Source organism: Ranitomeya variabilis, chromosome 5 (assembly GCF_051348905.1).
Source record: "Ranitomeya variabilis isolate aRanVar5 chromosome 5, aRanVar5.hap1, whole genome shotgun sequence".
NCBI lineage: Eukaryota > Metazoa > Chordata > Amphibia > Anura > Dendrobatidae > Ranitomeya > Ranitomeya variabilis.
The window spans coordinates 406,387,299-406,400,595 of NC_135236.1; the positions used below are offsets into that span (position 1 = coordinate 406,387,299).

Consider the following 13,297-nt stretch of genomic DNA (forward strand, 5'->3'; position numbering starts at 1 on the left):
CTGTGTGATTTTTTTCTCGCACCCATTGACTTGCATTGGCGAGTCTCGTCCGAGACTCGCAGCAAATCGCAGCAGGCTGCGATTTTTTTCTCAGTCCGATTTCGGCTGAGAAAAAAAGCGCAAATGAAAAGACACCTATTGAATAACATTGGTCCGAGTGCAATCCGATTTTTTATCGGATTGCACTCGTCCGTTTTCCTCGCCAGTGGAAATGTACCCTTAGCGAGATGGGCAGCCACGTTATTTCAAGCTGTAAGCTTTCCTGAAGAGATGAGTTTTCAGGTTGCAGCTAAAGGTTCCAAATGTGGGAGACGATAGCACAAGTTGGTGCACTGAATTCCAGTGGATAATAATCTTAATAATAATCTTTATTATTATATAGTGCTAATATATTCCGCAGCGCTTTACAGTTTGCACACATTATCATCGCTGTCCCCGATGGGGCTCACAATCTATATTCCTTATCAGTATGTCTTTGGAATGTGGGAGGAAACCGGAGTATCTGGAGGAAACCCACGCAAACACGAAGAGAACATACAAACTCTTTGCAGATATTGTCCTTGGTGGGATTTGAATCCAGGACTGCAGAGCAGCAAGGCTGCAGTGCTAACCACTGAGCCACCGTGCTGCCGAGGTGCTCTGGAAAAATCTTAGAGGTGTTTGGGTGAGAAACATACAAAAGGGGAGTTTAGTTCTCTCCTAAGATCATAATAAACGTAGTATGTAAAACAAATAATAAAAATCCTTATACTCACCTCCCCGCTACTAACTGCCACATGTCTGATCCTTGTGTATTTTAGGATTGGCATTGCCAATGATGAAATCATCGGGCTTAGGACACTCAATTCTGTGCATGCACCTGTGAGGGACAGCCAGGGCTGTAGTCGTGGCCACCAACATCTGCAACAGTGTACCCTGGCCTCCCATTACATAAACACGCTGCCCATCACACAGCATATCTGCAGCGCCTTCTTCAGCTCCATCAGGGACCTCAGCACGTTTAGGAGGTACTCTGGATCCACTTTGGAATTAACGGAGTCACAGTCCATTCCAACTTTAACAAGAACTTTTTTACTAGGACTTGTACACAGCATATCCACATTTCTTCCAGCATCAACATCAGGTTCTACAATGTGCAACTCCTCTTCTGTCCCTGTCCTCCTCTCTCTGTCACTAAGAGGAGGACCATACCTTTCGATCCCTCAACATCCTCTCTGTCCAGATTCCTTACCTCATGTAGGGGTTCCCTCAACAGCTGCTTCGCCTCAGCTCCACACAATCATCTGCCACATTATGAGCTACCTGCCCGTGCTGCTTAGCCTTTTCTAGCAACTGCAGTCCAACTAATACTGCACCGCTAGCACTGTTGCTGTTGCCTCTTCTGATGAAGTTCTGGCCAGAGATGCTATATGGCTGGGCCTCACACATCTTCTATTGTTGCGTGGCACAATGTAGCCCAAGGGCTGGCTAGCCCCAAGTGAGCTGCACAGGCACCCAGGCCCCAACTAACTACTATCAAGAAGTTTGGGCGGATCCGCTATTTTCCCATTGACTTGCATTAGAGACGGATTGTGGCAGATGGTCGTCCGTTCCATCCGCCTTGCGACGGATCCGTCGATATTTGGCGGACGTTGTCTAGACATTGACGGACTTTGTAACGTTTTTTGTCGCCGGCAAAAAGGCGGAACGCGGCGGATCCGTCGCGTCCGACTTTTTTTTGAATGGGTGCCTATGGGCGACGGATCCGTCGCGATCCGTTTTTTGGCGGATCCGTCGCCTCAATCCGCTTTTTTTGATTGAGCATGCTCCAAAAAGTTGCAACTTTGCCCAGACAACCCAAAAACTATATAAAGAGGACAGGTCATTCCCAAATGTACCAGCCAGCAAGAGAGACCCTTCCATGCCCGAGAGACCCAGCCAGACCCAGCCAGCAAGACCTCTGCCAGCAAGACTTTTTTTTTTTGGGCGGATCCGCTATTTTCCCATTGACTTGCATTAGAGACGGATTGTGGCAGATGGTCGTCCGTTCCATCCGCCTTGCGACGGATCCGTCGATATTTGGCAGACGTTGTCTAGACATTGACGGACTTTGTAACGTTTTTTGTCGCCGGCAAAAAGGCGGAACGCGGCGGATCCGTCGCGTCCGACTTTTTTTTGAATGGGTGCCTATGGGCGACGGATCCGTCGCGATCCGTTTTTTGGCGGATCCGTCGCCTCAATCCGCTTTTTTTGATTGAGCATGCTCCAAAAAGTTGCAACTTTGCCCAGACAACCCAAAAACTATATAAAGAGGACAGGTCATTCCCAAATGTACCAGCCAGCAAGAGAGACCCTTCCATGCCCGAGAGACCCAGCCAGACCCAGCCAGCAAGACCTCTGCCAGCAAGACTTTGCCAGCCAGGCACTGCCATCCAGCCAGAGAGGCCCTGCAAGCCAGAGACACTTTGCCAGCAAGACTTTGCCAGCCAGGCACTGCCATCCAGCCAGAGAGGCCCTGCAAGCCAGACCCTGCCTGAGACAGCCATGTGAGTACTGCCATCCAGCATGCATGCATGCGTGCGTGCGTGTTTGTGTGCGTGCTTGCGTGCGTGCATGCTTGTGTGCGTGCGTGCTTGTGTGCGTGCTTGCGTGCGTGCATGCTTGTGTGCGTGCGTGCTTGTGTGCGTGCTTGCGTGCATGCTTGTGTGCGTGCATGCGTGCGTGCTTGCGTGCGTGCATGCTTGTGTGCGTGCGTGCTTGTGTGCGTGCGCCTGCCTGCCCTGTTTATATGTTTTTCATACTATTTAAGCTGTTATTTTTTATAGCTGAGGTGTAAAATGTGTTTTGTGTGTGTGTATAAATGATGTGTGATGTGTTCTGCATTTTTGTTGTTATCCCAAATGTTATAGTATTTCAAATAAAGAGCAGTGTAGCTCCTACTGTACCATTAAAAAAAATAAATTTAAAAAAAAAAATAGTAATAAAAATTACACAAAACTGTCAGTAGTCTCATTTCAAGATAAATGTAATATTGGGTAAACATGCAGTAAAGGTTATATATATAAATGTGTAATGCAAATCTTGTGTATAGAATATGTTATCCGGTTTTAGAAAATACAAATTGTAGGGTAATCATAATTACCAATTTTTGGAATTGGTATTTTAAGTTCGAATGAGGAACATTTTTGATAAGGTTTGATAGGTGGCTTTTACCAACATGCGCATTGCGCATATCAATTTCAGTTTTGGTGTTGCTTTAAAGGGTTCTTGGGGTTTTTTTTTGGTGGGGAAACAGGGCTAGAGGGTTTGGCAGCTTGTGCATCAAGCATATCTACCATATAAAGTATGACGGTTAGAAAAAAAATTTCATTTTGTGTGGGATGAAATCTAAAAGTTTTTAAAAAAGATGTAAGTGTTAAATCCTACAGCTGCATCTATCCTTGTGTATAGTAGCTTAGAACTGTCTGTATACTTACAGATACTTGGGACCAAGAGGTACGCAAAGACCATAATGTCTTCTTCTGAGAGCCCCCCAGCACATCAGCAGCAAACTGAGGTATTGTATTTTTTTTTTTTTTTTTTTTTGTTCTCTAAAATTTTTTGGTGATACAACTATGGTCATTGTTTTTTTACCCTTTATGTGTTCTGTATTCACAGGAATATGAAGCAGAGGGGCTTACAGAAGGAGACGGACAGGGTGGAGAAAGACAAGGAGCGGGAGCGCATAGTGTAAGTTTTGAACAGACCGATCCTCACATACAATGCACTACACCCAACACAAACATTCATGACAGCACACACAATACATATGCCTCGATCTAAGAACATTATTAATTTTTTTTTTTAAAAAAATTTTATTAGTCCTCACAATCCGGGGCTCGACATAGAGTTCCTCAAAGCACCTCCCATAGTCGTCGGAATGATATTCGCGGCGGTCGCCGAAGAGGAAGTTCCTTTTTGTTTTGTTGTGTAGTAAAATGTAAAATTCATGTGTTGTAATCTTTCCCTTTTTATTGTTATATTTTTCGTAGGCTTCACAGCGTGCTCCCGAACAAGATGATGAAGAGGAGGGCATCGATGTGAACACCCTCATCGAAGCAGTACAAAGTAGGGAGCCGCTGTGGAACATGTCGGACCGCCGCCATGCTGACCAGTTAATCACCCGACGGCTATGGGAGGAAGTGTGCAGTGCTGTTATGGATAACTGGGAGGAACTCGATGCTGGGGCCCAGGATCTAGCGCGTAAGTATTCACACTTCATAACCTTATTTTAGCATGATTTATTGTGGTGTATAGTAACCAATTTTTGCTATCTCTTTCCAGGTAACAGGATTATCGTGCGGTGGCGGTCAATCAGGGATCGCTTCAAGAGGGAGTTTAATAAGGAGATGCAGGCCCCGAGTGGATCTAGAGGACGCAGGAGCAGATACAAACATGCCAGAGCCCTGTCGTTCCTACGGTCGACGCTGCTGAGCAGAAGGTAAATATTCAACACCACATATTTTCAGTCAAACTGAAAAAATGTGTAACCTTCAATTTTTTTGCAGCAAGGGCAATTGTAATATAAAGATACTAATATTTTTTTTCTTCTTCTTTAACAGCACTTTCTGCAGCACTCGGGAGCCTGCATCAGAGTTGCAGCCCTCTGGAGCGATCCCTCGAGAGTCCGCCACCGGGGACCACGTCGACCCCTCTGTTTCTGCACCTACCCTTTTATTTGATCCCTCAGCCTCATCCACCAGCGCTGGAGCAGCAGGGCGGACTTCGTCACTTGAAGCTGCAGGTGATGAGTTAGAGTTCCCTTTACCCCACCCCTCTGCCACTGCCGCAACTTCTAGACCAACTTTGTGGTCAGGACGGCAGCGCCAGAGAGGTCAGGAAAGGAGCTATGCGCCTGACTTTTTGCATCTGAATGCATCCTTTCACAGTGCCATCAAGCTTTTGAGTGAGCAAACGTCTGCTGGGTACAATATGCTTAACAAAAGCATACTTGAACTCAGCAGTCGTCTTGATAGGATGCAATCAGATGCAAACCAGTCACCAAGGCACTGTTTTTTTCAGGCGGTCCTCAGGCACATGGAAAATCTAACTCCTGACCTGCAGATGCATGTGATGCAAGGCTGCCACACTGCTCTAGCGCAGGCGATATCCCATGCCCCTCCACCTACCCTTCATGTGTCAACACCTTTCCCCTCTCAATCCACCGTCTATCCTCCCATCCGTCCTCCTCCTGTACGTCCTCCTCCCGTCCATTCTACTCCTTCGTCATTTGTTCCTTCCCCCCTTAGTCTTTCCCAGTTTTTAACGTCCCCCTTCCATTCTTCCCCTTTAACTTCTCCGTTATCAATCCCAGCAACACCTTCATACCTCACACACACCACATCTGCACCTCAACTCTCTACACAACCTCATATTTTCACCACCCATTCCACTTCTGTTCCTCCCCGTGATGTCCTGTCCCCCACTCTCGACGTGGTCCGCCCGCCTGTCAGCCCCTCCGCCACTATCTCCACCCAAAACTATGAGAATCTGTAAAAGTCAATAAATAAACAGTTTTTTGGTTTAAAAAATTTTTTATTGTCTTTCTTTTTTTTTTTCTTTTAATTTTTTAAGTCACCAAGGTTATGGCAATAGTAACATTAACAGTGTTTAAAGGGTACCGTTGCAAAACATACAATGCTGCATTAAAGTACAAAGATTTTGTATGCAAACAAAAATTGGTATTTTTACAAGTATAAAAATAAAATTTTTTTTTACACCATTTCATACTGCCAGTCAACTGATCCTGCAGGAGACATGAAGTAGTCTGCAAAACTGTCCCGCATTCTGCAGACTGCAACTGGACTGCGAAAAGTGGGGTTTTGGTAATCCCGTAAGGTGCTTTCTGAAACATCCTCCAGGGAAACTTGTTCTTTTGATAGAACAAAATTATGCAGGACAACGCACGCTTTGACCACATCATCGACAGTTTCAGTCTGCAGTTTAATGGCAGTTAGTAGCACTCTCAATTTGGCAGTTAGGATGCCAAAGGCACATTCCACTACTCTGCGTGCTCTGGTTAAACGGTAATTGAAAATTTTCTTCCTCTGGGTCAGTCCACTACTTCCAAAGGGTTTAAGCAAATGTGGGGAAAGCTGGAAGGCATCATCTCCAACACAAACAAATGGTAACGGTGGACCGGTGGTTCCAGGGAGAGGTCTAGGGGGCGGAAAATCAAATGTCTCTCCATATAAACGGCACCCCATTGGTGAATTTTTAAAGATTTGTGAATCATTTGCACGTCCATACGCACCTATATCCACAGCGATGAACTTGCATTGTGCGTCAGCTATGGCCATCAACACAATAGAGAAATACTTCTTATAGTTATAAAACTGTGACCCAGAGCCTGAAGGTTTGATGATCCTTATGTGCTTTCCATCAACTGCTCCAACACAATTTGGAAACTGGCAAATCTGATGAAAAATTTGGGCGATCTCCAGCCACCTCTCCTGTGATGGCTCTGGGATGTATTCCACTTGTAGGCACTCCCACAATGCCCGGCAGGTATCTCTGATGATCCCCGAGATGGTGGATATCCCAAGTCGAAATTGAAAATGGAGGGATGAGAAGGACTCTCCAGTTGCAAGGAATCTGTTAACAAAAAGAAAAGACAATACTTAATAAAAAAAATACAAAAAAAAACAACACAGTTATAAGTCTGATGAATGAGAATCATTTAATAAAAAAAATGACTTACCGAATAGTCACCATGAGACGCTCTGCTGGTGATATTGAGAATCGCATCTGGGTGTCTCGTCTCCGTATACAGTCTTCCACATAGCCCAATAAAAATTCAAAATTTTCAGCTCTCATCCTCACATAATTGAAGAACTTTTGAGGGTTTTCCCTTAGTTCCATGTAAAGCGTGGAATAAACACCACGGGTCATACGTTGTGCTGTGATGGGATGGATCCACAGCCTTCTCTTACGCCGCTGCCGTAGGATTCGCAGTCTTCGTTCCTCCCTCTCTCGAACGCTGACTGCCAACTGATTTGCCTCAAAAGTAAAATCTGCATAGATCTTTGCAATGTTCGCCAGGACTCCTTCCATTTCTGCCACTTTCTCTACAACCTTTCAAAGATGTGGTGTAAATACACGCTATATATAGTTTTCCAGAAGTTTCCAGTAGCCAATCACATTGAAATCCTCCCCTTTTTAAAAACGGATCCGTCAAAAAACAGTTGCAACGGATGTAAAAACGTTCACAACGGTTCTAACGGATCTGTTTTTTTAACGGATTAGGGCAGCTGATCCGTTAAAAAACCGGATCCGTTAGAACCGTTTTTGGACAAAATTTGACGGATCCGTCGATCCGCCACGATGTCGGACCCAACTGACGCCACACAACTGAAGTGTGAAAGAAGCCTAAGTAAACCCAGAAGCCTCAGACTAGCAACCAAAGACCCAGGCTTTACTATTACCAATACAGAAATGCAATGAGCACTGGATGGGAGGCATGGAGTAGCAGAGCTGGTCAGAGAGGTAAGCGATGAGGTGACAATAACAGTTTTTTAAATGTTTCTATCTGTTTGATGGCAAATTATGGCTTAGAAAAATGACATACATAATATACAAAAAAAGGTTGCACTCTATCGTGCCAAAACACGTCAAATATGAAATACATGAAATATGTAGGAAAAAATTTTTTGAGCTTAGCACAGAATTTGGCCAAATAGTGTGAGCCCATCCACCATTGTCAAGGTGGTCTCATTAAACTGATGGGTACCTGACCTCCCTGTCCAAATGTGAACACTTACCGAAGGCTAATGTCTGTATGCATGGGTGAATGTGGACACCTCTGTCAGCAAAGCCTACATATGGGTTGGCCGGAACCAAGTGTGATTAGATGCAATTAAAAACCACATGGTGACGGGAGGAGTGCTCAGTCAGTAAGCTAACATAGAAATTACAGAAAAACAACGTTTTTCTGTCATTAGAAAAATGACAGTCAGCAGCTGTCATTGTGCTGGATCTGCACAAAGGTAAATTACTAAAATATTCATTGTAGTATATGCAGGTTTTTTGAAAAATTCGAGTACTATTCAATTTCACGTGAATTTATTTACACGTTTCTAGTTGCAAGCCACCATCAGACTGCAGAGCTAATAGGAATCACATGACTGACTAGACACAACTAATCATTTACATTCTGGTACCTTACAGGTGATGTCTTTCTTATTGGATTCATGATGCCTTTCTATATCCACAGCTTGTAAACTTCCCTCTTCTCCAGTCTTATGCCATACATCTTAACATGATGCTGCTAGCCCCTTCACAACAAGAGTCAGACATGTTCAGTGCAAGTCGGAAGCAAGTGAATGGAGCGGGCTCAAAGGGTGTGCCCACCCCATACTCGGCAAGTAACAGCTGTGTGTTAGGCCATGTGCACACGTTCAGGATTTTTAGCGTTTTTTCGCGTTTTTTCGCTATAAAAACGTGATAAAAACGCAAAAAAAAACGCTAACATATGCCTCCTATTATTTACAGTGTATTCCGCATTTTTTGTGCAAATGTTGCGATTTTTTCCGCGAAAAAAATCGCATCGCGGAAAAAAAAGCAACATGTTCATTAAAAATGCGGAATTGTGGGGATTCCGCACACCTAGGAGTCCATTGATCTGCTTACTTCCCGCACGGGGCTGTGCACACCATGCGGGAAGTAAGCAGATTATGTGCGGTTGGTACCCAGGGTGGAGGAGAGGAGACTCTCCTCCACGCACTGGGCACCATATAATTGGTAAAAAAAAAAGAATTAAAATAAAAAATAGTCCTATACTCACCCTCGATGTCTTCCGCCTCACCGCTGCATGCTGCCGCTTCGGTTCCTATAGCTGCTGTGCGGTGAAGGACCTGCCGATGATGTCACTGTCTTGTGATTGGTTGTGAGCGGTCATGTGACCGCTCACGTGACCGCTCACATGACCGCGACGTCATGGAAGGTCCTGCGCGCACACACCAGCTATAGGAAGAGGAACGGACGCCGCTGAGGAGATGTCTGGGTGAGTATAACCATTTTTTTATTTTTTTTATTATTTTTAAACATTCTATTCTTTTACTATAGATGCTGCATAAGCTGCATCTATAGTAAAAAGTTGGTCACACTTGTCAAACAGTATGTTTGACAAGTGTGACCAACCTGTCAGTCAGTTTTCCAAGTGATGCTACAGATCGCTAGGAAAACTTTAGCATTCTGCAAGCTAATTACGCTTGCAGAATGCTAAAAAAAACGCAAAAAAAACGGAAAAAAAACGCAAAAAAAAATTGCGGATTTCTTGCAGAAAATTTCCGGTTTTCTTCAGGAAATTTCTGCAAGAAATCCGGACGTGTGCACATACCCTTACAGTCAGGACTTGCCTCTAACAATTGAGGATGTGAAGCATTGCTTGCGATTGTTAATCTGTTGAATCCCACAGTCAAACTCGGATAGTGGCATTAACAACATGCCAACATGGGGGCGCGACATTCAATGTGTCCATCAGCGTGCCCGTGACATAATCATAATCTACTGAAGACCTCAGTGCTTGTCATTTCGGAAATGTAAGTGTTATGGGTCTCGGAAAGTGGTGACAAAGCCGCAATTTTTTTTTCAAACTTCTGATTTTTTATCATCTCTAAAATAATAAAGAAACTGAACATGTTTGGTATTGCCATTATCAAAATGATGAGCAGAATCATATTGCAAGGTTATTTTTACTACAAAATGTACACCGTAAAAACACTTAGCAAAAATCCATGTGAGAATTGCATATTTTTTTTTCACAATTTCTCCCCACTTGGATTTTTTACCATATTCCTGTACACTGTGTGATAAAATGAATGGTGTAGGGAGTTGGTGTATAGATTCCACACTACTGACAAAGTTGAGACATACAGTATATCCCAGTGATGTAAAATAAGGAGGTGGTTTATTTCAACGGTTTTCAAAGTATATGGTTACTTCTTCTTCAGGACAAACCACTTGTGGTTTTTGATGTCTGATGGTCACTTGCTGACCTGTGCATCTGTTGCAGCTGACTTCTTCACATTATATGGCCCTTTAAATGGATTAAACAGATGAGTTTAATCTGAGCATAATACTTTATTGTATTCTCGGATAATACCATATTTTCGCTGATCTCTCCTACAGCTCTTGGATAAAATGAATGGTGTCATTCAAAAGTGCAACTTGTCCTCACATGTTTATGTGGACAGAAAAATAAAAAAGAAGGGGAAGAAAAAATGAAAACTCAAAAACAGAAATTGGTGGCGTCATGAAATGGTTAAAAATAATTGTGTCATTATGGTGTCCCCTGAATAAAATATGTTCCTAAGCTATATATAATTATTGCCCCTCACTGTGTTCTTTGCGCAAATATGATCTCTACATTGTCCCTCTTATGGTGCACTAGAAATAGGCCCAATGCTATCGTGTTGGGAGTGTTGTGAAATTAACATCTATGTATTCTTAGTGGTGCTGACAGGAGCAGCTGACGTGTCTCACACCATTTGCGCTTTCCAATATACCATATTTTTCGGATTATAAGATGCTCCGGATTATAAGACGCACCCAAAATTTTGAGGAGAAGAATTAAAAAAATATATTTTTTAATAAAATGGTGGTGCTTCTTATAATCCTTGCATCTTATTGCTTACCGGGGGTAGTGGCTGCCATAAAGCAGGGTCCCAGGGTCGCTGCTGGAGGAGGCAGAAGTGGGGTGATGCTGCAGGTCGCAGACCCCTGAGGGGGGGCTCTGATGTTCAGTGTGCTTTTGCGGGGGTCTTGTGCTGCTGCCAGTTGTCTCCGGGTGCCCGGCGGTTGTTGGCTGGTGCTGCGGGTGTCTCTGGTGCCCATCGGTGCTGTGTGGGTGTCCGGCGCTGCACGGAGCTCTGCCGACATTTTGCGACAGGCCAGAGCCCCGACACTTCCCCAGTTCCATGTGCGATGGTCCGGGAATATGGCCACCGCCGTGGGCTGCGCATGCACAGATGGTGATCTCAGGACCAAGATCTCGAGAGATAAGATCTCAGCGCTGAAAGCTGATAGCTGGTTCAGGAAGGAAAGTTTTGGATTAGAGACATAGATGAGGTATATTGCCTTACAGTCCTTGTAAAAGTATACTGCTGCTGCAACCTAAAAAGAAAAGTCATTTTCAGGGCTACATATTTTCTTTTCCCTATTAATACCAGAAAGTTTGCAGGCATATATTGTTTACCTAAATATGCAAGGTGTGTTGTAAGGGATGGGGAAGTGCTGCTGATGGTGCACACAGAGGCTGAGGCTGTGGGCCAGGTGAAACTGTGCCTGCTGCATGAGCAAAACAAGGACGCTCATCCATGAGCCCTAACTTCCTGTTCTCCTTTGCATGGAGCACGGGACACTGCTCTTGAAGCCAGAACAATGCGAATAGGTGGTCGGTTGGTTGGCAGATAATGCTTCCAGCATGTTTCCCAGCACCATTCTGTCTTCCACATGGTCCAGTTTCACTTGCTTAGAGTCTGGGCCACATACTCCTCACCCTGATTCTCCTTTCTCCCACCATGGCGAGTCCTGGGAGACAAGTGATACCACACTCGGACACTCCGAGGAGCTCCATACATTTCGATTTATTGATTCAGGCTTCATGCCCTGCACATTTTAAGAGGGACAGGAGGAGATCTTGTGTAGTGATGCCCAAATATTTGAGCAGCCGCAGTCAGAAAAACATGACAGTGGGGAACGACAATTAATGTCTCAAAAGGTAGATGATGATGAGGCACAGTTGGTAACAAGTTAAGATGTTAAGTCAACAAGTCAGGAGGACCATAGTGAGGAAGTGGAAGACGAGATGGTGGATGATGAAGTCACTGACCCAACCTGGGAAGGTGCCATGCAAAGCAAGGACAGCAACACGAGGGGGACAGATACTCAGCACTGCAACAGTTAGGAAGAGGTAGAGGGGTGGCCAGAGGGAGAAGGCAGGCAACTGTTCTTTGGAGCACCCACACGCGACAAGTTCCCAGGTCAAGGATTAGGTGTTCCCCAGTCTGATGCTTTTTTCTGATGTTAGAAAGTGCAGAAGATAAAAGAATGGTCATTTTCAACCTGTGCAGTACCAAGATAAGCAGGGGCCTAACCACATCCAGCCTGACCACCACCATCATGCTTAGGCACATGTTATCAGAGAACCCGACTAGGTAGGTCAAACACTTGGGTCCACAATCAGTATCTGCAGTTGATACCACTGCATCTTTCCCTGTGCTATGTGCTTGCCAATCCCCTGTTCAGGATGCATATGTGGATGCTCTTGCACATTTGCAAGCACCATCAGCTTGGTAATCTGAAACATTTAAATGTGACAAACATGCATAGGAATAAGTAATCAGGAAAGGGAGCACACACTTTTTCACACAACTGTACAGTGAGAGATGGCTCAGCTTTTAAGTGATGGATGAGGCGGGGGATGAGTTCTCTTTTTAATTTTGCCTTATATACAAGTCATTATACAGGAAATAATGTTTCCTAATATTTTTTCCTGTAAAATCAATTTTATGTTTGATATTGAATGTTTTATTGTCAGTCCGTAAATGTGGAGTAATACTCTTACAACATTGTTCTCAGCAGTGACCTTGGAGAAAGAGATGCATCTAGGCATCTTCCCCATGCTGTTCCCATTCCATTTGAGCACTGTTCCCATCCGTTCAGTGATTTTGTGTTAGGGTCTTCCAGAAAAATGCTTATTTCCCATTGACTTCCATTAACTTAATTACTAGAGTAGAGGTCATCAGAGCAACCAATCTGATCAATTCAAGTACCGAGCCCTAGAGCATTTTAGTGCTTGCTCATCACTAATGTTTAAGCATTTTAAACTCACAGATGCTTTACAAAATTGTATGACTGAGAAGTGATATGGAAAATATGTTTTTGTTTTGTTTTATGTTCTTGTATGTTTTTTTCCCATTAAAATGTTGTATAAGCTCCAAATTTTTTCTTTTCAGAAGGGATAATAAGAGAAAATAAGTAAAAAAAATCTAAAGCAGTGTTAGCAATACAGTGCAGGTAGTCAAAATCTAGTGTTTGGACACAGCTGGGCTTGGAAAGGAAGAAATGCTATTTGACTTTTGGAGCTCAAATTTGGCTGGACTAGTTTGCAGGTATTACTTGATGAGCATCTGAGATGCCAGAACAGCAGAAAAACCCCTAAACGATTCATTTGGGAAAATACAAAATTCAATAAATTATAATAATAATCTATTTATATAGCACCAACATATTCCACAGCACTTTACAGTTTTTTGCACACATGCTGTCCCTGATGGGG

General features: G+C 43.9%; 1 protein-coding gene across 1 annotated transcript; it reads left to right on the top strand.

Annotated features, from left to right (window-relative positions):
• The first annotated feature begins 3,683 nt into the window (after positions 1–3,683).
• LOC143775037 (uncharacterized) lies at positions 3,684–4,774 on the top strand. The gene is made up of 4 exons (XM_077262860.1): positions 3,684–4,221; positions 4,303–4,459; positions 4,581–4,707; positions 4,763–4,774. The coding sequence occupies exons 1-4, from the start codon at positions 4,107–4,109 to the stop codon at positions 4,772–4,774; spliced, it is 411 nt and encodes a 136-aa protein (XP_077118975.1). The 5' UTR covers positions 3,684–4,106.
• Positions 4,775–13,297: the final 8,523 nt, after the last annotated feature.

What these genes read in the sequence shown, in the direction of transcription:
- LOC143775037 (XM_077262860.1), top strand. Translation starts at nt 4,107, where the DNA reads ATGTCGGACCGCCGCCATGCTGACCAGTTAATCACCCGACGGCTATGG. An exon ending in TGGGGCCCAGGATCTAGCGC is followed by an intron (nt 4,222 to 4,302) that starts GTAAGTATTCAC and finishes ATCTCTTTCCAG; the next exon opens with GTAACAGGATTATCGTGCGG. An exon ending in TCGACGCTGCTGAGCAGAAG is followed by an intron (nt 4,460 to 4,580) that starts GTAAATATTCAA and finishes CTTCTTTAACAG; the next exon opens with CACTTTCTGCAGCACTCGGG.